A 27,076-nucleotide genomic window follows, 5' to 3' on the forward strand; every position below is an offset into this window, starting at 1 on the left:
TGCACCACGTTATCCCGTCGGGAATGGAGCGGCGGCGGGACGTCCTGCACCACGACGACGGCATTGACGTAATTGTGGTCGTCGCGTTCGCGCCGGGGATTCGGCGACACGTGGCTGCGGACGTCGTCAAGGTTCGTCGTCTGCATCGTTCCATCGGAGTCGGAGTCGGAGTACGATCCGACCCGCCAACGGCGTAATGGGCAAACGTCGCGCATCGGAACCGCCCATTCGCCACCCCCCTCGGGTGACATTAGCGGCTGGCGCGGCCGCGCTCGAGACGTACTAGCAGTCGCGAAATCCACCATGGCAATGGCCCCGGACATCCCCGATGCATCCTGATGGACCACAACATGATCGTTGCTATTAGAAGTCAGCTGAAATCGTTTGATGCCCACCAGGAGGCTAGTGCCGTGCTGCACTCGAATCCTTAACTCGAAAGTAATCCGCGAAAGTAACCCAGCTTAAGTGTTTCACTTAGGCTGGGATAAACTTTTGACGAAAATGATGGAATGATCGTATTCGTGACTCATTGACCGGACCGAATGAAATGAAATAAGAACAAGACAGCAGTTGTCTGGACCACTTTACTGCTGCTGGGTGATAAAGTCTCCGTTGATACCAAACACCTGATGGTGGGTGATAGATAGAAAAAATGGCATCTATTCGTCCAGGGCGGCGCAAAAAAACCCACACCGCGCATCTTTACCGTTGGCAGAGCTTTTCGTGCAGCGACGCAGAAAGTCCAATTCCAGGGCGCGCACCGCATGTTTCCGTTTGGTCAAGAAACCGAACAACGCGGATCGTGATTGTGTGGTCCGTCGGGGTCCAATAAATCATCACCGACAGCCTCGGAAAGCCGGTGCTTTACGAGAATGTTTGGCTTCGATCATAAAATCGACCGGGACTGATGGAGATCGGCTCAATTTTAGAACCTCAAATTAGTTTCCCGTGCCGACACAGAAAAGTCACCATGTTGTTTGCGACTGGTTCGTCATCATTGGGGCCGCCCGCACTATTGTTCAACTCTGCCGTGCGTTTCATAATCCTCTGGAGCCCACCCTGTCGGATTGATCTAAGAGTCCGCCGCTGTGTTCGAAAATCTCTGGCTTGACTTCGGTAATAAAACCAACTGGAACCGATCGGGAATATGGGCTCAAATCAACGCAAGAACCCAGAGCGATTTTCACTCGCCGATATTGGAAACAGTTGGGGTGATAAAATACATCGCAGCACGTAGCACAGAATTGATACCCCAAATGCATCCACCAAATGCATACTTTTGCTTACGGATCAAAGATCCGGTCTTGACTTTTTAAACAAACGCAAAAATTTCAATCGGCGGACCCACCAAAGATTTGGTTTGGCCATAAAACCCGAACAAAGCCGATCGTGAATGCGGCGCCCGTCGTCGGGGTCCTATTGTTCTTCGTCCACACTGTCGGACTGTAGTAAGAGTCCGTCGTCCGCTGGAACGGATCGCGAAGATGGGCTCCTTCGAGATCGATGCAATTGAAAAACCTAGAGTGACTCACGCACCAACACTGGAAAGAGTTGGGGGAGAGAAAGAAAAACGCAATGCGTAACGCAGAACCGACACCCCAAACCCCAACCCTCCATTCCAGACTTTTGCTTGCGGATCAAAGATCCGGCCTCGACGTTTCTGCACTTTGCAAGCAGCGCGAAAATTCAAGTCTCAAAACCCGTGGAAGTTTCGTTTTGACCATAAAACTCGAACAAAGCCGTTCGGGAATGTGGCGTCCGTCATCCCATCGTTCTTCGTTTACCCTGTCGGACTGCAGTGAGAGTCCGTCGTTGTGCGTGAGAACGTCTGGGTGGGCTTCGATCATAAAACCGAGTGGAACAGATCGCGAAGATGGGCTCCTTCGAGATCGATGCAATTGAAGAACCTAGAGCGACTTTCACACGCCAACACTCGAAAGAGTTGGGGTGACAAAATACCCACCCCAAATCCCTCTAATACGGACTCCGGGGTCCGTTGTGATCCCATGACTCATAACGTACCCCTTTGGATCGAAGTAAGAGTCCGTTGTTGTTTTCGAGAACAGTTGGTTTGGCTTCGGTGATAAAACCTACTGGAACCGATCGGGAATATGGGCTCCATCCAGGTCGAATCGACTCAAGAACCCGGAGTGATTTTCACTCGCCGATATTGGAAATAGTTGGGGTGATAAAATACATCGCAGCACGTAGCACAGAATTCATACCCCAAATCCCACCAAATGCATACTTTTGCATACGGATCAAAGATCCGGTCTCGACCGTTGGCAGCGCTTTCCAACAAACGCAGAAATTGCAATCCGCGGACCCGCCAAAGATTTGGTTTGGCCATAAAACCCGAGCAAAGCCGATCGTAAATGCGGCGCCCATCGTCTACCCTGTCGGACTGCAGTGAGAGTCCGTCGTCGTGCGTGAGAACGTCTGGGGGGGGGGGGGGGGGGGGGGGGTTCGATCATAAAACCGAGTGGAACAGATCGCGAAGATGGGCTCCTTCGAGATCGATGCAATTGAAGAACCTAGAGCGACTTTCACACGCCAACACTCGAAAGAGTTGGGGTGACAAAATACCCACCCCAAATCCCTCTAATACGGACTCCGGGGTCCGTTGTGATCCCATGACTCATAACGTACCCCTTTGGATCGAAGTAAGAGTCCGTTGTTGTTTTCGAGAACAGTTGGTTTGGCTTCGGTGATAAAACCTACTGGAACCGATCGGGAATATGGGCTCCATCCAGGTCGAATCGACTCAAGAACCCGGAGTGATTTTCACTCGCCGATACTGGAAATAGTTGGGGTGATAAAATACATCGCAGCACGTAGCACAGAATTGATACCCCAAATCCTACCAAATGCATACTTTTGCTTACGGATCAAAGATCGGGTCTCGACCGTTGGCAGCGCTTTCCAACAAACGCAAAAATTTCAATCCGCGGACCAGCCAAAAATTTGGTTTGGCCATAAAACCCGAACAAAGCCGATCGTGAATGCGGCGCCCGTCGTCGGGGTCCTATTGTTCTTCGTCCACACTGTCGGACCGCAGTGAGAGTCCGTCGTTGTGCGTGAGAACGCCTGGAGTGCGCTTCGATCATAAAACCGAGTGAAACGGATCGCGAAGATGGGCTCCTTCGAGATCGATGCAATTGAAGATCCCAGAGTGACTCACGCACCAACACTGGAAAGAGTTGGGGGAGAGAAAGAAAAACGCAATGCGTAACGCAGAACCAACACCCGAAACCCCAAACCCTCCATTCCAGACTTTTGCTTGCGGATCAAAGATCCGGCCTCGACGTTTCTGCACTTTGCAAGCAGCGCGAAAATTCAAATCTCACAACCCGTGGAAGTTTCGTTTTGACCATAAAACTCGAACAAAGCGGCGTTCGGGAATGTGGCGTCCGTCATCCCATCGTTCTTCGTTTACCCTGTCGGACTGCAGTGAGAGTCTGTCGTTGTGCGTGAGAACGCCTGGGGTGCGCTTCGATCATAAAACCGAGTGAAACGGATCGCGAAGATGGGCTCCTTCGAGATCGATGCAATTGAAGAACCTAGAGTGACATTCACACGCCAACACTCGAAAGAGTTGGGGTGACAAAATACCCACCCCAAATCCCTCTAATACGGACTCCGGGGTTCGTTGTGGTCCCATGACTCATAACGTACCCCTTTGGATCGAAGTAAGAGTCCGTTGTTGTTTTCGAGAACAGTTGGTTTGGCTTTGGTGATAAAACCGACTGGAACCGATCGGGAATACGGGCTCCATCCAGATCGAATCGACTGAAGAACCCAGAGTGATTTTCACTCGCCGATACTGGAAATAGTTGGGGTGATAAAATACATCGCAGCGCACAGCACAGAATTGATACCCCAAATCACACCAAATGCATACTTTTGCTTACGGATCAAAGATCCGGTCTCGACCGTTGGCAGCGCTTTCCAACAAACGCAAAGATTTCAATCCGCGGACCCGCCAAAGATTTGGTTTGGCCATAAAACCCGAACAAAGCCGATCGTGAATGTGGTGCCCGTCGTCGGGGTCCTATTGTTCTTCGTCTACCCTGTCGGACTGCAGTGAGAGTCCGTCGTTGTACGTGAGAACGTCTGGGTGAGCTTCGATCATAAAACCGACTGGAACGGATCGCGAAGATGGGCTCCTTCGAGATCGATGCAATTGAAAAACCTAGAGTGACTCACGCACCAACACTGGAAAGAGTTGGGGGAGAGAAAGAAAAACGCAATGCGTAACGCAGAACCGACACCCCAAACCCCAACCCTCCATTCCAGACTTTTGCTTGCGGATCAAAGATCCGGCCTCGATGTTTCTGCACTTTGCAAGCAGCGCGAAAATTTAAGTCTCAAAACCCGTGGAAGTTTCGTTTTGACCATAAAACTCGAACAAAGCCGTTCGGGAATGTGGCGTCCGTCGTCCCATCGTTCTTCGTTTACCCTGTCGGACTGCAGTGAGAGTCCGTCGTTGTGCGTGAGAACGTCTGGGTGGGCTTCGATCATAAAACCGAGTGGAACAGATCGCGAAGATGGGCTCCTTCGAGATCGATGCAATTGAAGAACCTAGAGCGACTTTCACACGCCAACACTCGAAAGAGTTGGGGTGACAAAATACCCACCCCAAATCCCTCTAATACGGACTCCGGGGTCCGTTGTGATCCCATGACTCATAACGTACCCCTTTGGATCGAAGTAAGAGTCCGTTGTTGTTTTCGAGAACAGTTGGTTTGGCTTTGGTGATAAAACCTACTGGAACCGATCGGGAATATGGGCTCCATCCAGGTCGAATCGACTCAAGAACCCAGAGTGATTTTCACTCGCCGATACTGGAAATAGATGGGGTGACAAAATACATCGCAGCACGTAGCACAGAATTCATACCCCAAATCCCACCAAATGCAAAAGTATGGCTTACGGATCAAAGATCCGGTCTCGACCGTTGGCAGCGCTTTCCAAACCGTGCTGCACTCGAATCCTTAACTCGAAAGTAATCCGCGAAAGTAACCCAGCTTAAGTGTTTCACTTAGGCTGGGATAAACTTTTGACGAAAATGATGGAATGATCGTATTCGTGACTCATTGACCGGACCGAATGAAATGAAATAAGAACAAGACAGCAGTTGTCTGGACCACTTTACTGCTGCTGGGTGATAAAGTCTCCGTTGATACCAAACACCTGATGGTGGGTGATAGATAGAAAAAATGGCATCTATTCGTCCAGGGCGGCGCAAAAAAACCCACACCGCGCATCTTTACCGTTGGCAGAGCTTTTCGTGCAGCGACGCAGAAAGTCCAATTCCAGGGCGCGCACCGCATGTTTCCGTTTGGTCAAGAAACCGAACAACGCGGATCGTGATTGTGTGGTCCGTCGGGGTCCAATAAATCATCACCGACAGCCTCGGAAAGCCGGTGCTTTACGAGAATGTTTGGCTTCGATCATAAAATCGACCGGGACTGATGGAGATCGGCTCAATTTTAGAACCTCAAATTAGTTTCCCGTGCCGACACAGAAAAGTCACCATGTTGTTTGCGACTGGTTCGTCATCATTGGGGCCGCCCGCACTATTGTTCAACTCTGCCGTGCGTTTCATAATCCTCTGGAGCCCACCCTGTCGGATTGATCTAAGAGTCCGCCGCTGTGTTCGAAAATCTCTGGCTTGACTTCGGTAATAAAACCAACTGGAACCGATCGGGAATATGGGCTCAAATCAACGCAAGAACCCAGAGCGATTTTCACTCGCCGATATTGGAAACAGTTGGGGTGATAAAATACATCGCAGCACGTAGCACAGAATTGATACCCCAAATGCATCCACCAAATGCATACTTTTGCTTACGGATCAAAGATCCGGTCTTGACTTTTTAAACAAACGCAAAAATTTCAATCGGCGGACCCACCAAAGATTTGGTTTGGCCATAAAACCCGAACAAAGCCGATCGTGAATGCGGCGCCCGTCGTCGGGGTCCTATTGTTCTTCGTCCACACTGTCGGACTGTAGTAAGAGTCCGTCGTCCGCTGGAACGGATCGCGAAGATGGGCTCCTTCGAGATCGATGCAATTGAAAAACCTAGAGTGACTCACGCACCAACACTGGAAAGAGTTGGGGGAGAGAAAGAAAAACGCAATGCGTAACGCAGAACCGACACCCCAAACCCCAACCCTCCATTCCAGACTTTTGCTTGCGGATCAAAGATCCGGCCTCGACGTTTCTGCACTTTGCAAGCAGCGCGAAAATTCAAGTCTCAAAACCCGTGGAAGTTTCGTTTTGACCATAAAACTCGAACAAAGCCGTTCGGGAATGTGGCGTCCGTCATCCCATCGTTCTTCGTTTACCCTGTCGGACTGCAGTGAGAGTCCGTCGTTGTGCGTGAGAACGTCTGGGTGGGCTTCGATCATAAAACCGAGTGGAACAGATCGCGAAGATGGGCTCCTTCGAGATCGATGCAATTGAAGAACCTAGAGCGACTTTCACACGCCAACACTCGAAAGAGTTGGGGTGACAAAATACCCACCCCAAATCCCTCTAATACGGACTCCGGGGTCCGTTGTGATCCCATGACTCATAACGTACCCCTTTGGATCGAAGTAAGAGTCCGTTGTTGTTTTCGAGAACAGTTGGTTTGGCTTCGGTGATAAAACCTACTGGAACCGATCGGGAATATGGGCTCCATCCAGGTCGAATCGACTCAAGAACCCGGAGTGATTTTCACTCGCCGATATTGGAAATAGTTGGGGTGATAAAATACATCGCAGCACGTAGCACAGAATTCATACCCCAAATCCCACCAAATGCATACTTTTGCATACGGATCAAAGATCCGGTCTCGACCGTTGGCAGCGCTTTCCAACAAACGCAGAAATTGCAATCCGCGGACCCGCCAAAGATTTGGTTTGGCCATAAAACCCGAGCAAAGCCGATCGTAAATGCGGCGCCCATCGTCTACCCTGTCGGACTGCAGTGAGAGTCCGTCGTCGTGCGTGAGAACGTCTGGGGGGGGGGGGGGGGGGGGGGGGTTCGATCATAAAACCGAGTGGAACAGATCGCGAAGATGGGCTCCTTCGAGATCGATGCAATTGAAGAACCTAGAGCGACTTTCACACGCCAACACTCGAAAGAGTTGGGGTGACAAAATACCCACCCCAAATCCCTCTAATACGGACTCCGGGGTCCGTTGTGATCCCATGACTCATAACGTACCCCTTTGGATCGAAGTAAGAGTCCGTTGTTGTTTTCGAGAACAGTTGGTTTGGCTTCGGTGATAAAACCTACTGGAACCGATCGGGAATATGGGCTCCATCCAGGTCGAATCGACTCAAGAACCCGGAGTGATTTTCACTCGCCGATACTGGAAATAGTTGGGGTGATAAAATACATCGCAGCACGTAGCACAGAATTGATACCCCAAATCCTACCAAATGCATACTTTTGCTTACGGATCAAAGATCGGGTCTCGACCGTTGGCAGCGCTTTCCAACAAACGCAAAAATTTCAATCCGCGGACCAGCCAAAAATTTGGTTTGGCCATAAAACCCGAACAAAGCCGATCGTGAATGCGGCGCCCGTCGTCGGGGTCCTATTGTTCTTCGTCCACACTGTCGGACCGCAGTGAGAGTCCGTCGTTGTGCGTGAGAACGCCTGGAGTGCGCTTCGATCATAAAACCGAGTGAAACGGATCGCGAAGATGGGCTCCTTCGAGATCGATGCAATTGAAGATCCCAGAGTGACTCACGCACCAACACTGGAAAGAGTTGGGGGAGAGAAAGAAAAACGCAATGCGTAACGCAGAACCAACACCCGAAACCCCAAACCCTCCATTCCAGACTTTTGCTTGCGGATCAAAGATCCGGCCTCGACGTTTCTGCACTTTGCAAGCAGCGCGAAAATTCAAATCTCACAACCCGTGGAAGTTTCGTTTTGACCATAAAACTCGAACAAAGCGGCGTTCGGGAATGTGGCGTCCGTCATCCCATCGTTCTTCGTTTACCCTGTCGGACTGCAGTGAGAGTCTGTCGTTGTGCGTGAGAACGCCTGGGGTGCGCTTCGATCATAAAACCGAGTGAAACGGATCGCGAAGATGGGCTCCTTCGAGATCGATGCAATTGAAGAACCTAGAGTGACATTCACACGCCAACACTCGAAAGAGTTGGGGTGACAAAATACCCACCCCAAATCCCTCTAATACGGACTCCGGGGTTCGTTGTGGTCCCATGACTCATAACGTACCCCTTTGGATCGAAGTAAGAGTCCGTTGTTGTTTTCGAGAACAGTTGGTTTGGCTTTGGTGATAAAACCGACTGGAACCGATCGGGAATACGGGCTCCATCCAGATCGAATCGACTGAAGAACCCAGAGTGATTTTCACTCGCCGATACTGGAAATAGTTGGGGTGATAAAATACATCGCAGCGCACAGCACAGAATTGATACCCCAAATCACACCAAATGCATACTTTTGCTTACGGATCAAAGATCCGGTCTCGACCGTTGGCAGCGCTTTCCAACAAACGCAAAGATTTCAATCCGCGGACCCGCCAAAGATTTGGTTTGGCCATAAAACCCGAACAAAGCCGATCGTGAATGTGGTGCCCGTCGTCGGGGTCCTATTGTTCTTCGTCTACCCTGTCGGACTGCAGTGAGAGTCCGTCGTTGTACGTGAGAACGTCTGGGTGAGCTTCGATCATAAAACCGACTGGAACGGATCGCGAAGATGGGCTCCTTCGAGATCGATGCAATTGAAAAACCTAGAGTGACTCACGCACCAACACTGGAAAGAGTTGGGGGAGAGAAAGAAAAACGCAATGCGTAACGCAGAACCGACACCCCAAACCCCAACCCTCCATTCCAGACTTTTGCTTGCGGATCAAAGATCCGGCCTCGATGTTTCTGCACTTTGCAAGCAGCGCGAAAATTTAAGTCTCAAAACCCGTGGAAGTTTCGTTTTGACCATAAAACTCGAACAAAGCCGTTCGGGAATGTGGCGTCCGTCGTCCCATCGTTCTTCGTTTACCCTGTCGGACTGCAGTGAGAGTCCGTCGTTGTGCGTGAGAACGTCTGGGTGGGCTTCGATCATAAAACCGAGTGGAACAGATCGCGAAGATGGGCTCCTTCGAGATCGATGCAATTGAAGAACCTAGAGCGACTTTCACACGCCAACACTCGAAAGAGTTGGGGTGACAAAATACCCACCCCAAATCCCTCTAATACGGACTCCGGGGTCCGTTGTGATCCCATGACTCATAACGTACCCCTTTGGATCGAAGTAAGAGTCCGTTGTTGTTTTCGAGAACAGTTGGTTTGGCTTTGGTGATAAAACCTACTGGAACCGATCGGGAATATGGGCTCCATCCAGGTCGAATCGACTCAAGAACCCAGAGTGATTTTCACTCGCCGATACTGGAAATAGATGGGGTGACAAAATACATCGCAGCACGTAGCACAGAATTCATACCCCAAATCCCACCAAATGCAAAAGTATGGCTTACGGATCAAAGATCCGGTCTCGACCGTTGGCAGCGCTTTCCAACAAACGCAGAAATTGCAATCCGCGGACCCGCCAAAGATTTGGTTTGGCCATAAAACCCGAGCAAAGCCGATCGTAAATGCGGCGCCCATCGTCGGGGTTCTATTTTTCTTCGTCTACCCTGTCGGACTGCAGTGAGAGTCCGTCGTCGTGCGTGAGAACGTCTGGGGGGGGGGGGGGTTCGATCATAAAACCGAGTGGAACAGATCGCGAAGATGGGCTCCTTCGAGATCGATGCAATTGAAGAACCTAGAGCGACTTTCACACGCCAACACTCGAAAGAGTTGGGGTGACAAAATACCCACCCCAAATCTCTCTAATACGGACTCCGGGGTCCGTTGTGATCCCATGACTCATAACGTACCCCTTTGGATCGAAGTAAGAGTCCGTTGTTGTTTTCGAGAACAGTTGGTTTGGCTTCGGTGATAAAACCTACTGGAACCGATCGGGAATATGGGCTCCATCCAGGTCGAATCGACTCAAGAACCCGGAGTGATTTTCACTCGCCGATATTGGAAATAGTTGGGGTGATAAAATACATCGCAGCACGTAGCACAGAATTCATACCCCAAATCCCACCAAATGCATACTTTTGCATACGGATCAAAGATCCGGTCTCGACCGTTGGCAGCGCTTTCCAACAAACGCAGAAATTGCAATCCGCGGACCCGCCAAAGATTTGGTTTGGCCATAAAACCCGAGCAAAGCCGATCGTAAATGCGGCGCCCATCGTCGGGGTTCTATTTTTCTTCGTCTACCCTGTCGGACTGCAGTGAGAGTCCGTCGTCGTGCGTGAGAACGTCTGGGGGGGGGGGGGGGGGGGGGGGGGTTCGATCATAAAACCGAGTGGAACAGATCGCGAAGATGGGCTCCTTCGAGATCGATGCAATTGAAGAACCTAGAGCGACTTTCACACGCCAACACTCGAAAGAGTTGGGGTGACAAAATACCCACCCCAAATCTCTCTAATACGGACTCCGGGGTCCGTTGTGATCCCATGACTCATAACGTACCCCTTTGGATCGAAGTAAGAGTCCGTTGTTGTTTTCGAGAACAGTTGGTTTGGCTTCGGTGATAAAACCTACTGGAACCGATCGGGAATATGGGCTCCATCCAGGTCGAATCGACTCAAGAACCCGGAGTGATTTTCACTCGCCGATATTGGAAATAGTTGGGGTGATAAAATACATCGCAGCACGTAGCACAGAATTCATACCCCAAATCCCACCAAATGCATACTTTTGCATACGGATCAAAGATCCGGTCTCGACCGTTGGCAGCGCTTTCCAACAAACGCAAAAATTTCAATCCGCGGACCCGCCAAAGATTTGGTTTGGCCATAAAACCCGAACAAAGCCGATCGTGAATGCGGCGCCCGTCGTCGGGGTCCTATTGTTCTTCGTCCACACTGTCGGACTGCAGTGAGAGTCCGTCGTTGTGCGTGAGAACGTCTGGAGGGTGCGGGGGGGGGGGGGGGGGGTTCGATCATAAAACCGACTGGAACGGATCGCGAAGACGGGCTCCTTCGAGATCGATGCAATTGAAGAACCTAGAGTGACTCACGCACCAACACTGGAAAGAGTTGGGGGAGAGAAAGAAAAACGCAATGCGTAACGCAGAACCGACACCCGAAACCCCAACCCTCCATTCCAGACTTTTGCTTGCGGATCAAAGATCCGGCCTCGACGTTTCTGCGCTTTTCAAGCAGCGCAAAACTTCAAAATCGATGTGAGAGTCTGATGTTGTTTTCGAGAATGGCTAGCTTGTCTTCGGTGAGAAAACCGACGGGTACGGATCGTGAAGATGGGCTCCTTCGAGATCGATGACCTTCACGCGCCGATACTGGAAAGTGTTGGGGACGAAAAACGGCGAAAACCAGAAAACGGCGTTGCGCAGAAAAACAATACTCGAAACCCTCGGACCCTTGCTTGTGGACGCTGGCAGTGCGTTTCAAAAAGCGCAGAAAGTCCAACTCCAGGACAAGCCGATGTTTTGTTTTGGTCATAAAACCGGACAAAAGCGATCGCGAATGTAGCGGCCGTCGGGGTCCCATAAATCATCGCCGACCACCCCGGTCGGCCGATGCAAAACAGTGCGCCGTTGCTCTTTGCGCATTCTTTCGTTTCGGTCGTAAAATCGAAATCGAAACGGATCGAGGTCGGCGCGCGCGGTTTTTGAATTTTCGAAAACCTAAAATGAGTCGCCATGTTTGTGCGGTTCGTTGTAATCGCCCCGCTCGTTCTATTGTGCGTTTAATAATCCTCCGTAGTAAGCTCCATTATTGCAAGCTCGTCGCTTAGGCGCGCGCATTTTACGATCCTCCTACCCAGAAAAAAAATCCAACCCAGAAAAATGTCAAGGAATGTGCCGCCTCGCGACACGTCGCAACAGGAACAAGGTATTTAGGGTCATGCATAACACGGCCTTAGATGGATTGCGGCTAGAAATCATGATGACTTCTTTGCTCAAAGAATGCTCAACTTGCCAAGTTGTCAATTGCGCATGCTGTGTCCTTCTTTTTGTGTACCCGTCCCATAAAAACTCATACTATTTGAAAGTGAACCATTTGAATGCGATTTTCTTATGGGTATTCATCCCCCGGCAAGAATAATTGAATAACCTTACTGACCCTTACGATTGAGGTGCGTTTGAATGTGAATGTGTGTCGGTTGAAGGATGAAAACGCTGATTCCAGCGATTGTTCAGGACATTTTTCTGCTCTGAGTCATCAGTCACCTTACCGAGCCTTGCGATTGAGGTGCGTTTGAATGTGGTTGACTTGAACGGTTGGTTGAAGAAAGAAAATTCCGTTTCCAGCGTAAACGCGGGGATCATAAACACCAACACTCGCAACCGCTCGATCCCCACTGGGTTGGGCCCCAAAGAACTCATTGCACCCAAACGGAGAAACGGAAGAAAACCGACAACAAGGAACTTGTACAAAAGGATCATAACTCACAGCGTTTTCCATTATTGTTGATTGCACACAAACGTTTGTCACACGAACTTAGTTACACTTTACACTTTCAGGAGCTAAGGATAAGATGATCTTAATCGCACGTTGGTTGAAACCGTACTGAGCGGAAGACGCCGCAGATCAATCCGAAGGCTGTGCCGAAGACGAGCAGTTCCATCCGGAGGCTGAGCCGAAAACGAGCAGATCAATCACACGCACGTTGTCGTTTCTCGCGTCGGTATCGATGTTTTTCACACCCGAAGTGTTTTGCATAACGCTGCGACGAATTTCCCCTCGATCACCAAAACGATGTGGTGCGCAATTTGCCTATCGTTAGGCGCAAACCGACTGGATGCGTTCATTTTAAAAATGATGGCAAATGGCAATTGAATGAGCGATCAAGTATGGGCGCTTTGGTTGGAAGTGGATGTTTGGTTCAACCACAAACGTTCGTTATTATTTGCATGAAATCCGCAAATAATGATTATGAATAATGATGATCAGAGTGAATAGTGAATAACGTAACGTTAGGGGATAGAATTTAACGCACATATATAACCGCCTTTTTCAAACTAACGCCCCGTTGCCACTATGGGGAATTGACGGTCATAAGTCAATTTACAAACTTGGGGTTTTAAGTTATATTAGCCTAAAATAGATCTATAAAAATTTGAATTTTTAGCCTTACATGTGGCATAGATTCCGAGAAATCATCTGTCAAAGTCGAAAGAGTGATAAAAATGGCTCTTTAAGACCAACTTTTATCAGCTACTTCAACGCGATCGTTAGCACAGTTCTGCTACGGTAATGTACCTGTAATGAATCCTTCCGTAATGAATCCTTTCGTAATGAATCGTATGAAAAAATCAAATGTTTACGTTTGACATTGCTAGTACATTTTTATCGGGAATTAGTATAGAAAGTTATGAAAAAGTAAAGTTTTTCAACTTTGCAACACAATTCCTGATGCATAAGGAGGCGCGTAGATTATGCATTGAAACATTTTGGTGTAATGCAGATTGCATAACTTAGGCGTTAAGATTGTGTATTAAATGATTTTAGTGTCATTCAAATTGCATAGCTCAGGCGTTTAAAAGCCTTAAAATAACGAAAAGAGCTTATTTATTATACTTGAATGCTTGTATTACACATAAAAAGTTGAATTTAATCAAAACACATGCAAAGTAAACAAAAATGTTGCAAAAAGGTTATATATTCTTCCTAAAACCAAATATGCCCGCCTTTCCGATACAAATTCCCTACTGTGCGTTGGGTCCATCAAATGACAGCGCGTGTACAACACACCGTACAGTAATGTTAGTGACATCGGTCGTTAATCAAGGTACTCTGAAATGCACCGATCCACGCAACCTTTCCATGTAAACATCTGTTGTCATTTTGTCAGTTATGAAGGACATAATGCGACTGTGCCCTATTAGAGGACCGATGCCGATCGATTTTGTCCCGTGATTTTCAGATATTGAGAGTCATGAAAACCACGAAGAAAACATAAGCAATTGCGTTCGCAGTCACGAACACAACTGCATGGCGATATCTGTCAATATCAGCTCTAGATGAAACTAGAAACAAAGTTGCCCCAAATGACAGCTCGAGTGAGATCGCTTTGCGTATGGTTGATGTTGTTTTAAATTGGAATCCGTAGACCGAAGCTGAGTCTGTCTTGGGTGCACTGATATGCGCATTACAGCTCTGGTTGAAGCATTCGCTTAAGGAACTACGGCAGAGAACGGGTTCCGTACGTCCAAAACCAAAACAAACCCCGCACCGGGTCGGAACTGGGTGAGATAAGTAATTACACAAGCGTCATTGCAGTTGTTTGTATTATTTGTTGTTTGGTTTTTGTGGCCCACCACAGAAGCAACGGGGGGTTTACCCACTGACGGCGAGTGACTCGTCAGCGAACGTGAAACACCCATACCACGGCGCGTGCGATGCAGCAGCGACGACGATGAATCACTATTTATCCGTGTGGAGGAGCACTAGACAAACTGCGCCACCAGAAGTGATCCGGACCGAAACTGAACGAAAGCGAGAAGTAGCCGGGAACGGCCACCGTTGGCAGTTAGGTTCGGTTTTTGGGTGGCCTGCGTTTTTTTAAGTTTTTGAGTGCTTCCGCGGCTTAGCCGCTCGCCAGCCGCTATGTCCAATTTATATTTGCTTCCCATTTCCGTGTTTCTGCTGTTCAACTTTACCTTCATCGGGACGTAAGTAGTCCGGAACGGTGTAATGTGAGTCGGTCGGTCGGTTGATGTTTCACGTATTTTCCGTTCACAGGTACATTGCGGCGGTGCTTCAGGGCCATGTGGTTCCGACGGTGCCGTATATCAGCGATGCCGCGACCTATTCGCCGGAAAGCTGCGTCTTTGGCCAATTTATCAGCATGGGCTGCGTATTGCGTAAGCCTTGGTTTTGGCACTGTTGCCACTTGGCATTGTTCCTTTCAGCCATATCTTCCGCTGTTCCTTTATCTTTACAGTGGGCATAACTATATACGTGCGGTACCGGCAGATACAGGAGATTTCGTTCCGCCATAGCGATGTGCGACAGGCACTAGGGAACTATAGCAAGACTGCCTTTTGGATCGGCATCGGGTCCTGTCTTGGGATCAGCATCGTCGGTAACTTCCAGGAGACAAACGTTCGCATTGTGCACTATGTCGGGGCGTTCCTGGCGTTTGGGCTGGGGACGGTATACTTCTGGATCCAGTCGTACATCTCCTACTACATTCAACCGTACATGGGTTCGATGGCAAAGGCGAACCTGCGCCTGGTGCTGTCCGTCGTGTGCACCATCTTCTTCATGATCGTCGCCGTGACCGGAGTTATTTCACACATTCTCTTCAACGGGACCGATCCGCGCAAGTGGTACCCATCGGACGGTGGCTGGGAGTACCACGTGGCTAGTTCGATCTCGGAGTGGATTGTGGCGACCACATTCTGCTTCTACGTGCTTACCTTCACCGACGAGTTTCGTACGATGCGTTTCGCCCCACCACCGGTACGCAACAGTGCAACGGCATTTAACAGAGAAGAATATTTTAATGGTTGGTTTGTTTCGCAGCTCATCTTCCTCGAAATCGAATCGTCTCGTCTGTTCGAACCAGTCATCAACGATCAACCGGTGGCGGTTATCTCGTGATTTCAACCATCCTACGGCGACCATACCGAGCGGCCTAGCAGCAGCGCCAGCAACAGCAGCCACAGGCAATCAACATTCAACCGTAAGCGTTCGTACAGCGAATCTGATCTCCGCGCGTTCTGCAGTTCTAGTATCACCGATGCCGAGCGTCGCCCTCCGAACCAGCGCCATAACTGTGTAACGACCGCCCACAAGCTAGTTTCACTGTCGCTGTCGCTGATGCTTATCGCCGTGCTAGAGTCGCTTCACTCTCTAACTGTTTACTTTAGTGACAGCTTGCGCCAAGGCTTTATTTGAGTCGTCTTCGAAGGTTTTATGTTTCTTTAGAGGATTTGGGCTTTACTTTGTTCCTGTTCCCTGCTCCCCACAGTGATACGTTTATGTTTAGTTATTAGCCAGGCTTTATTACGTTTCTCGGCTACCACTTCGATTTTTACCTGTATTATGTTTTAAATTGAGCGATTGTGGTTATGAGAGCCGTGTGAGAAATGCAAAGAAAACATAAGCGCTGTAACTAGGTACTACTTTGCTGAAAATGAAAATTGGAATGATGGAAATTGTTTGTTTTTTGAAATAAAAACAATTACTACATATTGAAGCTGAATGAAAAAAGAAACGATATTCTAGAAGCCAGTTGAGGAAAAAAATGCGAAATTCATAATACACTCCATGTGGTTTTAGCGGAAAACGCAGTGAAAAGCACCCAGCGTCGATATCCCGAGGCCGACACTCCACACCGGGTCGATAGTGTATCACCTGACGCAGCTAGCTGATGACGGGTTGCTTGCGATTTCGTCTGTCATGCCGCGGTATTTTGGCGTTTCTGTGTGTTGGTAAACGGTAAATTTGAGGCTTGCGCATCCTCGCGACTGGCAGTGGTCTGCGGTGCGCGATTCGATTTACGTCTCGTGTAATTTGTGCGTGTACTGGACCCTTTGCCTAACGCTACTCCGTGTTGCTACACTAGGAGAAGGGTCAGCAAAATAGCAAAGCTCAACGCAGCGGAGTTTACTACCCGTGTAAGTCACCGTGTGACAAGAGGGCAGGGATTTTTTATCTGTCGGACAGTCGGACGGCGCAGAAGGTGTATCGTTTCCACAACAACTCTCGAGGCGCACCGGGTACCGGGTTGTTTCTGTGGATGTTCAGTAGGGTTTGTGGCGGTTATGGGCGTGTGTACTGCTTATTTCCGCCACGTCCTGGACGCTGCCTCGCCCCAGTCGCCGCGTCTGGTTGGTGTTTGGTGAGTCAAGCATGCAACTGCGAGTTAGCCAGTTTTCTACGGTTCCGCTCTTCGTGGTTGATTCCATCATCGCCTGTAGTCGCAATCGAAAACTTTGCTGAACGTTGTATAAGAGTGGTCGAAGATAACTACAAAAAAACGAGTACCCTAGAAAACATGATTACAGTGTGGTTAGTGATAACACGACGACGACGCGAAACAACCCGAGGAATGAGAAAGAAAGAAAGAGAGAGAAAGCGAGAAACAGAGAGAGAAAGCGAGAGAGAGAGAGAATGCGTACAAATGATTGAATGCGAGAGTGAGAGGGGCATATTGGTAGTAGGCAGAGATGAGAATGCTGCAAAGATGAACCCCCAGAGATGCCCAGTATTGCGCAATCCCAAAGTCTCCCGCCGAACATACGGCTTAAGCGTAGTAACAGAGCCAGAAAACGAGAGACAAACAGAGAGCGAGGCAGAAAAAGAGAGAGCGCCAGAGCATCTATTGCTTGGCTCTTTGGTCGTTTGTTCACTTTGCATTCAACGTCTGCCGCATGTTTAAATTTAGCTCCGTTCCAGAGTCAAGATATTGTGAGCCTTCGCTATATGGTGTAGAAATAGAAAAAGAGAAAGATATACACGCCGCGGTCAGACTATCGGCTCGTCACGGTCACGGTCAAGGACCAGCGCGCGGGTGGCATGTGCAAAGAACCCGCCGCATACTACTGATCGCATCGCACCACGTGTCACACGCGGAAGCGATCAGACGATCTGTCGCGTGATGTTTGAGAATGTTTTTTTAAATCTTAAACGAAAGGACACTGGCCGTATTTATTTTTATATATGTTTCCTTTGCTCAGCCGCCGTGTACGTTTCCGACGAAAGTTAGACGAAAGTTTTAAACATCTTGCTAGTCCACTAGTTTCGCCCACTTCGTTCGTTCGTTCGTTCCACTAGTTTCGCCCGGCACGCGATTTGATTAACTCTAAGTCTTCAGTAAAGTGGTTATCGAATTCACTAAAGCCAGTTTTCGACTAGTAAAACACGCAAAGAACGTACTACTGCATGGCCGAGTGAGGTTGTCGTGATGTCGTCAACACCCGATATCGCCCAGTAACTTTATGTACACGAGCTGTGGTGGTGCTGAGTAGGCAACTGACTTTGAGATACACTAAAAAGGGTCAAGTTTATAGCGAGCTAAGGTAATTGGGATTTTTTCTGCGAGGTAATTACAGCACTTGAAGTCAAGCCTGCTTACGTTTGAAGCGCCCTGAACCGACGGCGTTCGGGATTTTCAGCTGCACCTAGTATACGGCAAGGTGGCGTTGCGAAACAGAAACTCGAGAAAGGATACCAGATACCACTGTATTAGGATGGCGATGAAAGTGAGTAGTAGCGAGCGAGCGAGCGAGCGAACAAACGAGGTTGGAAGAGATAAAGAGAAGGTCAATTTGCAGCCATTAGTCACAGATGTGCCGGGAGGCCTGCCGATGAGTCGAGCCCGAACCATGCCACCCGGGCTACGTGGGAGCCGTAATTTATGTCCGGGGATTTGCTCTCTCCCAAAACTCTGGCGCCCGTCCTTCTTTTAGCTATCTCCCCATATCCTTCCTTTTGTCGTTTTATGGTAGTTTTTGTTCTGTTTGTTATTCAGCAAATCATTCAGCCTGCCGATAGTCACGAAGCTGTTGCGCGTTGTGCGACCAACTTCTCGACCAGCACCTGACTGGATGAAAATAAAACATAACGAAATAGGTGAGATCAAACAACGAAATCTCCGATGGTACCTCGTTGGATTCTCCGCTTTGTGCGCTCTCGTGACAAATTTGCAGGGCTCAACAACGGGTAGGGGATGGACGAGAAGGGGTGCGTTGTGCAAAAGGACTTTTGCTACTGTAACCCCCAGCCTCCCACACCAGGGTGGTCGATGATTTGAACTGTGTTTTGAGGTACGCGTTTGGCTACATCCAGCTCCTGCTCCTGCTCCGGGCCGGGATGGACGGTGCGCGTTGACACATCTCCGCGTTGAGTAGGGGTGTAATGTTTTGGAGTTGGGTTTGTGCCAACTTTTGGATTGGATTTCATAAGTCAACGCCGCTCTGCACGTTGTCACCCACCCCACTTGTCGCTTCGTCCTGTACGGAGGGCATGAGGACGGGAAATAGGGGGCGAAGCGGGGGGTGTCTCATCGGTAAAGACCTTGGTATGGTTTGCTCGATGATGTTGCCCGATGGTGATGTAATTTTCTGCTCCCTCCCCCTCCCACAACCAGACCAGGCTAACCTGACAGACCAAACCATCAAACTCACAGTGGGGGTGAGGAGGGGTTATAGCGCCCTACTTCGACGGTAACCCATGTTCCATGTTCCTTGTCCGTGGCGAGCTGATGAGCGATAGCACGTTTTCCTCTCTACCATCTTTTACATGTTACTCCGCGAAGAGCAACAAGAAGAGGAAAGAGAGGCCATGGAAACGCGGAAACGGGGCACTCGTTTTCGGCTCGCAAAATGTAAAGAGGAAAACGAAGGCCTCGAAAGCTACTCCGAAATAAAAACAAGGTCTGGTGGCGTCTGGACTAGCCCCTGGTCAGAGCGGGTCGGTTTTGGGGAATTTGTGTTCTGCGAAACAATATTCTTGTGTCACGCGTCAGCGAATTTCAGTTACTAGACTTTGGGTTTGTGGAGCAAGTTTGCGGTAACAAGTTCACCGGAGATTCTCGCCGGGAGCTCGGTTGTCGGCCTGGCATCGCACATGGCAGATGGTAGCTTGGCCTCCAGGGTTACATATGATTGATATCGTCTTTATGTACCTGTTTTGGAATGGACTGTGGCAACCGCCTGTTTATCAAACAGGCCATCATCTGATCTGATGCCCGATTTTTCTTGTCTTATACATGAAATAGAAATTACGTCCAAATGACAATTGTACCTTATTAGGTCGTTCGTCGATCAAAACGTGGCGCGTTCAACACAATACTTTTGAATAAGAAAGAAAAAAGTAAAAAGAGTCAGTCACAAAAAACATTAACATTAGAAACAGCTACAACTGTTGCCCATTTGAACCTGTCCGAGGCAGCTGTTGTCCAGCATGAATAGAACCCGATACTCTGCACATCAGCTTGTTCCTTTCGCTAACCAATGTCCTCTGGAATTTCCAGTGGCCCCACCTATGGGATCTGCTATCAAATGCGGTTAGAAGGGGTTTTGTTAGTTTTGGACAGAGCCTATGCCCAAGAGCGTTTTTTGAGTGCTGATATCATAAAGTTTCTGTACAATCCCAGGTTTTACCAGCTCGACACGGCAGAGTAAAGTGAGTAAAATTGCTTCTTCAGTCTGTAAAATAATCTGTAGTAGATACTAGCACTGCAACGCGAGCTCTCCGCTGTAGGTCGATGATGGTGTTATCCGTTGGCATTAGGTTGGTAGGTGAAACTCAAGAATCCTCAAGAAGTGCAATCGTGAGCTACATCGAGAGCCATCAACCTACAACATCTATGTCATCAGCATACGCCATGGTTCTTTGCGTTCTTTAATACGTTTATCAGTGTATTGAACGTTTGATTTTATTTCGCAATCGAATTCGTATCGCTGGACCGATGGTGACGATAAACGGTTCGCGAGCATGCACGTGAGCAAGGTTTTAATCCTCCAATCGGCCACGAGTTCTTGTACAGAGCACTCTCTGTTCGTTCAGAGTTCTGTTGCTGCTGTTATGAAAACTTTGAAGTTCTGGAATAAGCGGAACCGAAACTTTCTTCACTTTTCTCGTTGTTTTGCGTTCAACTCCGCGAAGTTCTGCGATATCCTGGAAGATTGCTAGAGATTCACAAACACTTTTGTGGTAGAACCATCACTTGCTTCGTAGAGCTGAGTGCTTATTGACCAAGATGAGACCGGTTATGGTTCCAGGTGGTCATTAAAGGATACTAGCTAATTAGTGCCCCGATGACCCCGATTCTTTCTCACACTGTGTGTGTGTGTGTGTGTGTGTTTGCGTGAAAACAAAATAGAACCAGGCCCAGGTGGGTTAAGCTCTTTTTGCGAGTTTTCGGTTACGAAAATGTAGCGACCGTGTAGCGGTCGTGTCGGGATTCACGTGAGATTCACTCGCTCACTGAGAAGCCGCCAAGCCGCCTGCCGCGGTGTTTTGTTTCTTTTCATCTTTTTATCTTCTTCTTCCCCCCCCCACCCCACCGGGGTTGATCAGCCGGGAGTGATTTGTCATGAAAAATTTATGTCAATCTATAAATCTACTGCTTCCAAAGTACAGCCGCCGGCTATTACCTCGTCGTCTCGCTGCCCCTCCTTGGCGGCACCGGAAAGGGGGAAAGTGCAGTGCGGCGGACCGGTGTGGCTCTTTTGTTGGCCTTTGCACTGCACTGCTTGTATTGGCCAAATACATTGGCCGACCTCCTTGAGTGGATGAGATGGATTTATGACAATCTTTTCCCGGTGGTATGGTTTAGTGTTTTTATTATTTTACTCTATTTTTCGGTCGCGTGCACAGAAAGGTTTGGACGTGTGTGCCGTGCGCTTCATTTTCTAGTACCTTGTATGGTATAGATTCGTTTCCGAGTCACGCCGCATCCGGTGTATCCGTACGTTTGGAGCCGTGGGGAAATAACTGATTACAGTCCGATGTCATCATAATTGATCACCGGGATACTCTCCACTCGGACAAGATGCGGACCCGGAGCGGACCACTCTTGGGGATCGTGACCAGTAATGAGACGCGTCTGGGATACGTACGTCCATTATACGACCGAGTATCTGGAGCGATGGCTCCGTCTACATGCTTTACGGGATTGTCTTCCGGTGCAGGTGTGCAGATAACGAATCCTTGTTGCAGATCCCACGGTCGGTTCCGTCAGCGTTTGGTGTAACGTTCCGCCGGTCCAAAAAGTTCGCAAAAGACTTATCAAGGACAGTGGATCACTATCAGTGGTTCCACCAAATGAAACAGAACCTACCGAAAGGGAAGGAAGGCAGAACAGCAACAAAATTGAAATCGAAAACCGTATTAGGCAGAGTGAGAGACAGCCTCCCACACATGATGTGGACCTGTGTGTGTGTGTGTGTGTGTGTGTGTGTGTGTCAATGTGACCGAACAAATGAGGCTGAGCCAGAACCGATGGTCCCGATGGCTAGGTGTGCATGGAGGGTAGTGAAAGGGGTAGAGGACCGGGTGCCAATTCGATGAACCTCGTCCGGGCCGTGGTCTTGGTAATCCGGACCCGGCGCCGTCGCTCACTGGGGAGGAGGAGCGGTGTTCCGACACTAACACCGGGACCGCAATATATTGCAGATGTGGCAATCGAGAGCGCGTCACGTCCCGGGCTCTGGTACGGTGCTGCGATACGTGCGCTCCGCATCTTCTACGCACGCACAAAATCGCCCGGCCATCGGGAGCACTGCGGTGCCGAAGAGCGCAAGGGGGTCGTTACCGCTGCCAACATCATCATCACCACTCGGTCGGTCGGTCGGTCGGCCGGCTCGGCTCCGGAGCGCAACAGTGTCTACGGACGGAGCGGGGTGTATGGCGTTACCTCGAACGCATCGGAAAAATCAATATTGTTCAAAAAAGTTCTCCTCCCGGTCCCGGGTACCGAGGCCGTTTCGGTTTTCTCACTCAGATGTGGCAGCTGCTGCCAGTACCTGCCATACCTGGGAGCATTGTGTTCGCCAAGTGACGTACGTGTCTGTGTGTGTGCGTATTGATGAGCTACCGGAATGCTGCTGGCGGCGCCAACGCAAGATACGGTGTCTGCCTAACTCGTGCGCACATTATATTTATATTTAACCTGGCGTCAGGCACACTTGGCTTGCTCGCGCCTGGCGCCTATCTTGTCCTGGCGCCTATCTTGTCCTGGCGCCTGGTGCCCAAGGTGTGCCCCACAACAGGCTGTTTTAAGTCTTTTTCCGTAGAACATTCCGTAGGCCACCGCCTTTTCCATTACTGACGTTGATGTTCGGGGGAGTGGGGGGGGGGGGGGCCCCTCCACCGAAAGAGGGCATCGAGCAAAAGGGCGAGACAATTGAATAGCATAATTCACCACACTCTTGGTGTGGCAGCTACAAATCACTTCCTCCCACTCGCAGAAACGCATTTGCTCCCACGGACCTACCCTATTTGGGAATGGGTCGTTCTTGGACGAAATCTTGGAACTGTTTGGGAAACTCCACACACTTTCAGTATTCAGGTCTGCCCGAGCATCAAAACACCGCGTTCCAAAGAGATTCTAAATTGCAATGCATTTTTTGGGCTTCTGGAAACAGATGGAAGTCTCTAGGGGAGACCTTTGCCAAAATGCTCTTGTGACACTTGTGGTGGGTTGTTCTGATAAAAAACGAAAGGGAATCTCCTGCAAACCGGGTCTTTTTGCACGATTTTGTTTCCTCCAGTTGGTCTAAAAGGTTACAATAATAATAAGAGTTTATTCTTTTACCAATCCACATACTATATTCCTTGCGCATCCCAAAAAACTGATGCCAACAACTTCTTGGCTTCTTCTGGGCACGAAGTCGTTACGGAACCGAAGAACCAGGTTCACCGCACCACTCTTTAGCTGCCTGTTGATTTGATTCAGCATCATGGTGATAGACCTGAGTCTCATCCATAGTGCTGATACTTTCAACAGATTGAACCTATTGAACATCCCAGGAAGCTTTCTCTTCCCAGTGACAATCTTGATCCCCCTTCACCCCCTCCCTTCACTAACGTTCCTGGTTTCTTCCTGTAGTTTTCGTTCAATTTCGTTTCCTCGATAAAGATCGCGGGATCCGGGTGCGCTTGACGCGAAAGCGTACGATGACAGACTGGTGGTGCGTGACAGGTGCTGCCACTAGACTAGGCTAGTTGGTCCACCGGTGGACCAGTGGAAAACAGATAAACACATACGCAGACACACACACACACACATTTAAACATTCGTACAGCAACAACATCGCTGGACAATGGACAACTTCGAGCCGATTCTGGTCGACGTCGACTGCAGCCGATACGAGGAGGACGCCTTCTCGCTGCTCGACAAGTCGCGCGAGGTTAACGTCGTACGAGACCTGCGCTCGTCGACGGTGTCGGCCTTCGATCAGTAAGTGTCGGTAGTAGTAGTACAGGTAGTAGTAGTAGTTCGTTTCCGAGACGTTCTTCTCCTGTTGCTCCGTTTGCAGGACAAGCTTTCCACAGCTGAATATCTCGTCGCGCACACAGCTGAAGCAGCAGCTGTACCGGGAGCAGACCAAAAACAGTGAACCCCGGGCGAGGCCACCGCCGGCTGGGGCGCCCGGGCCGGGGCCACTCGTGCTGTCGGTGCAGTTCCCGCTCGAAAGCATCGACATCGAGCTACCGAAGAAGGTGCTGCAGGTGGAGACGAAGCTCGAGAACCCGACGCGCTACCACGTGATCCAGAAGCAGAAGACACAGGTCCGCGAGTACGTGACCACCGCGCTCAAGCTCAAGAAGCAGAACCTGGTGCGCGAGTCCTGCCGCCACACGCGGCTCATGATCCTCGGTCGGCTGTACGACTCGTTCATCGGCGCGAAACCGCAGGTTGGTGGCCAGATGGCCCCCGGCGGGTTGGTGGCTGGTCCCGGGAGTGTTGGTCCGGTCGCGCCGGTCCAGCTGGTGAACGGCGGTGGCGGCACAGCGAAGGATGGACGAACCGTGCCGGGTGGCGGTGTGACTGGTATGCCGGGAACGCCGGCCTCGCAGCAGCCGCCCGGGACGCCGGCATCGGCGACGCCAGCCGGGACCACGGAGCAGCAGGCCGAGTGGCGGCTGGAGATGAAGCTGTCCTGTCGGTTCGGCAACAAGCCGTACCGGACGTTCGTGGACGAGTTCGACTACGTGCGGGACCTGCTCGGGCTGATCCGGTTCGAGATCCCGAAGTGGCTGTTCGTGGTGTCGGAGTTCGAGGAGGAGATCTCGTCGTACGAGTGTAGCCGGGCGGCCCGGGCAGCCCAGCAGCTGCTCCAGCAGCAGCAGCTGCAGCAGCACCAGCAGCAGTACTCCAACGACCAGGAGTACCTGCTACGCCAGAGCGTGGCCGGCGAGAAGGGCGCCAAGCATGAGAAGTTCATCGAGCCGGAGGTGCGCGACCGGATCAAGAAGGACAACCACAACTGCAGTAGGTATCGAGCTGGGGCGGGGTACGGGGACCTTTGCTCGACCGTGCTGTCAAGTTTTACTGTGGGCGCGATGTCGCCTCCGTTTGACGGCTGTCATCTGCTGAAGTGCCGTGCTGGCTGATGAACGATTATTTCCCACCATGGCATTGTGAAACGTGGCGCGCGCCAGTTTTTTGACACTAATCTCTTGCGGAGCGGCGGAAACGTTGCTCGGGGTCTCGAAACCCCCGAACAAACGGGCGCACCGCCTACGCTCTCTCTTTCTCTCCCTTTCTATCTTTTTCCGCGAGGTTCCGCGAGCTCGACAGCCTCGGCACACACCAGGGAACGCTGCACCACGCGGACGAGAATTCGGACGACGGACGGGCGAGTACGGACGCTGGTGGTGGTGGGGGTCACAGCAAACACCAGCACCACAATCGATGGCGAGTGGACGACCACCGCAAGACAAGAAGCGGCGCGCTGTTACAACCCCGCGCAACCTGATAGCCAACTGTCAATAAAGCACCCAAGAATATCGCTTCGATGTCTGGTTTCCGCGTTGTGTGATACACTTGACTTGACTTGACTTGACCAGGTCTAGACGCCTGCAAACCGGAAGTTGGTTCTTCTTGTTATGCCTTTTTGGCAACAGCTGCCTTGTTTGCAACCTATCTTGGAAGAGGTCGTAGAGACCACGGCGACTTTTGTGCCTGGAAGTAACGATTTGTGGACTTCCTTTCCTCCCTATTACGCGGCTGAAGGAACCTGCCGGCTCTTGAAAGATGCACAGTGCACAGTTGAGTGGATCATGGCGATTTGGACTACACAAACAAGGAGGCCGTGTGTCTGCCTCCAAAAAAATTGGAGGACGCTGAACAAGAACTTCGACTAGATCGATTCGGTAGAAAAGACTGACTGCTGTGTGTCTTGGTGAGACCGGAACGGTGTGTACCACAAGCTCCTAGAAACCTGATTGAACCGTTAACCGCGTTTGCTACCGAGCGACAAGTGATCAATTTGGACCATGCATTGATTGACCAGACGTACCCCAGAATGGGGGCCAGAAGATACGGTAAGGTAAGTTTGCTCCATAGCGATGCAGCTGGAATAGCAAGCTGCTATTTCACCAGACTTGGCCTCGTTCCGGTTGTCATTTATTTTCATCGATGGGACACGCATTGGTTGCAGCTGAGGCACTTCGATTCGCGACGAGGTAGTCGAACATTGTATGGCTAATTGGTTTACTTACTAAAAGACGCACAATTATTTCGGTGTGGCAACCACGAATTACCAGAAAGAAGGGAGAAATCTTTGGCTAGCGATGGCACATACTATAAATAAAAAAAAGATTTTCATTTCAGCGTAATAAACACGTGCTTTATTTCTAAATAAAATCGGGTTTCATACATGCGTTTCTGCGACTCATCAGGTGGCTCATCTAGAGCCTCCATGCATCTCCCGCAGCTCGGCTCACTAATCTCTGATTTCTGGTTCAGAACATTCCGCTGTGCCGGGGGGCCCCAGGGAGCGAGTCCAGGTCGAGGATGATCGAGGAGCATGTAGGTGGTACTGGTGGTGTACGGCGAGGTCCGGATATGGGATGGTAGGGAAAAACGAGACGAGACGATCAGGGACGATAGCAGGAAGTGGGGCCAAAGTAAACAGATAGAGCGCGAAACGTCGCGACGTGAAAATGAGCGATAGTGGGAAGGCAAGGAGTGAAAAAGGGCGCGCAAGAAAGAAAGAGAGAGAAGGACAGCGGGAAGGAGAGGGAAGATGGTGAGCAATCGACGTCCTGCAAACGCCCGATGGGTGGGCTTCCTTCGATTCCAGCGGTTTTTGAGCGAAATCGAAAATCCCAAAATAGGTGTCACTGCGGCACTGCGGTGAAGAAGGTGGGCGGCCTAAAGAGGTATCCCGGGTATCGCTTGCCGTTGCTGGCTGGGGCGGGGTGGTTGTTGTTGTGGTTGGGCCTGGTTTGTTGGTTTTTCATTGCTTTAAGTGGTTTCATTAAAATATAAACTCTTCGCGCTCGGAACAGCTCGGACAGAAAAAAAGACGACCTTCGCCCAGCCTTCAGACCCCAGATTAAAT

At 50.1% G+C, this 27,076-nt stretch overlaps 3 protein-coding genes across 4 annotated transcripts in view; 2 read left to right on the plus strand and 1 right to left on the minus strand.

Annotated features, from left to right (window-relative positions):
* Window positions 1-146, minus strand: part of LOC128278859 (proton-coupled amino acid transporter-like protein CG1139) — a 2,058-nt gene extending 1,912 nt beyond the window's left edge. Inside the window, exon 1 of the mRNA XM_053017589.1 lies at window positions 6-146. Within this exon, the coding sequence (XP_052873549.1) occupies window positions 6-146 (141 nt within the window). The remainder of the gene's footprint in view (window positions 1-5) is intronic.
* Window positions 147-14,152: 14,006 nt separating this feature from the next.
* On the plus strand, window positions 14,153-16,237 carry LOC128267757 (DNA damage-regulated autophagy modulator protein 1). Its single transcript, XM_053004667.1, has 5 exons — window positions 14,153-14,294; window positions 14,371-14,719; window positions 14,790-14,911; window positions 14,992-15,512; window positions 15,576-16,237. Exons 2-5 carry the CDS (start codon window positions 14,655-14,657, stop codon window positions 15,651-15,653), a joined length of 786 nt encoding a protein of 261 aa, XP_052860627.1. The 5' UTR covers window positions 14,153-14,294; window positions 14,371-14,654; the 3' UTR covers window positions 15,654-16,237.
* A 301-nt stretch (window positions 16,238-16,538) lies between these two features.
* LOC128267855 (uncharacterized) lies at window positions 16,539-25,503 on the plus strand. Of its 2 annotated transcripts, none has more exons than XM_053004805.1 (3): window positions 16,539-16,672; window positions 23,614-23,964; window positions 24,044-25,503. In XM_053004805.1, exons 2-3 carry the CDS (start codon window positions 23,828-23,830, stop codon window positions 25,119-25,121), a joined length of 1,215 nt encoding a protein of 404 aa, XP_052860765.1. In that variant the 5' UTR covers window positions 16,539-16,672; window positions 23,614-23,827; the 3' UTR covers window positions 25,122-25,503. The 2 variants fall into 2 exon arrangements, with proteins under 2 accessions (XP_052860765.1, XP_052860772.1); XM_053004812.1 differs by having other exon boundaries at window positions 23,644-23,964.
* The last annotated feature ends 1,573 nt before the right edge of the window (window positions 25,504-27,076 follow it).

Source organism: Anopheles cruzii, chromosome X (assembly GCF_943734635.1).
Source record: "Anopheles cruzii chromosome X, idAnoCruzAS_RS32_06, whole genome shotgun sequence".
NCBI lineage: Eukaryota > Metazoa > Arthropoda > Insecta > Diptera > Culicidae > Anopheles > Anopheles cruzii.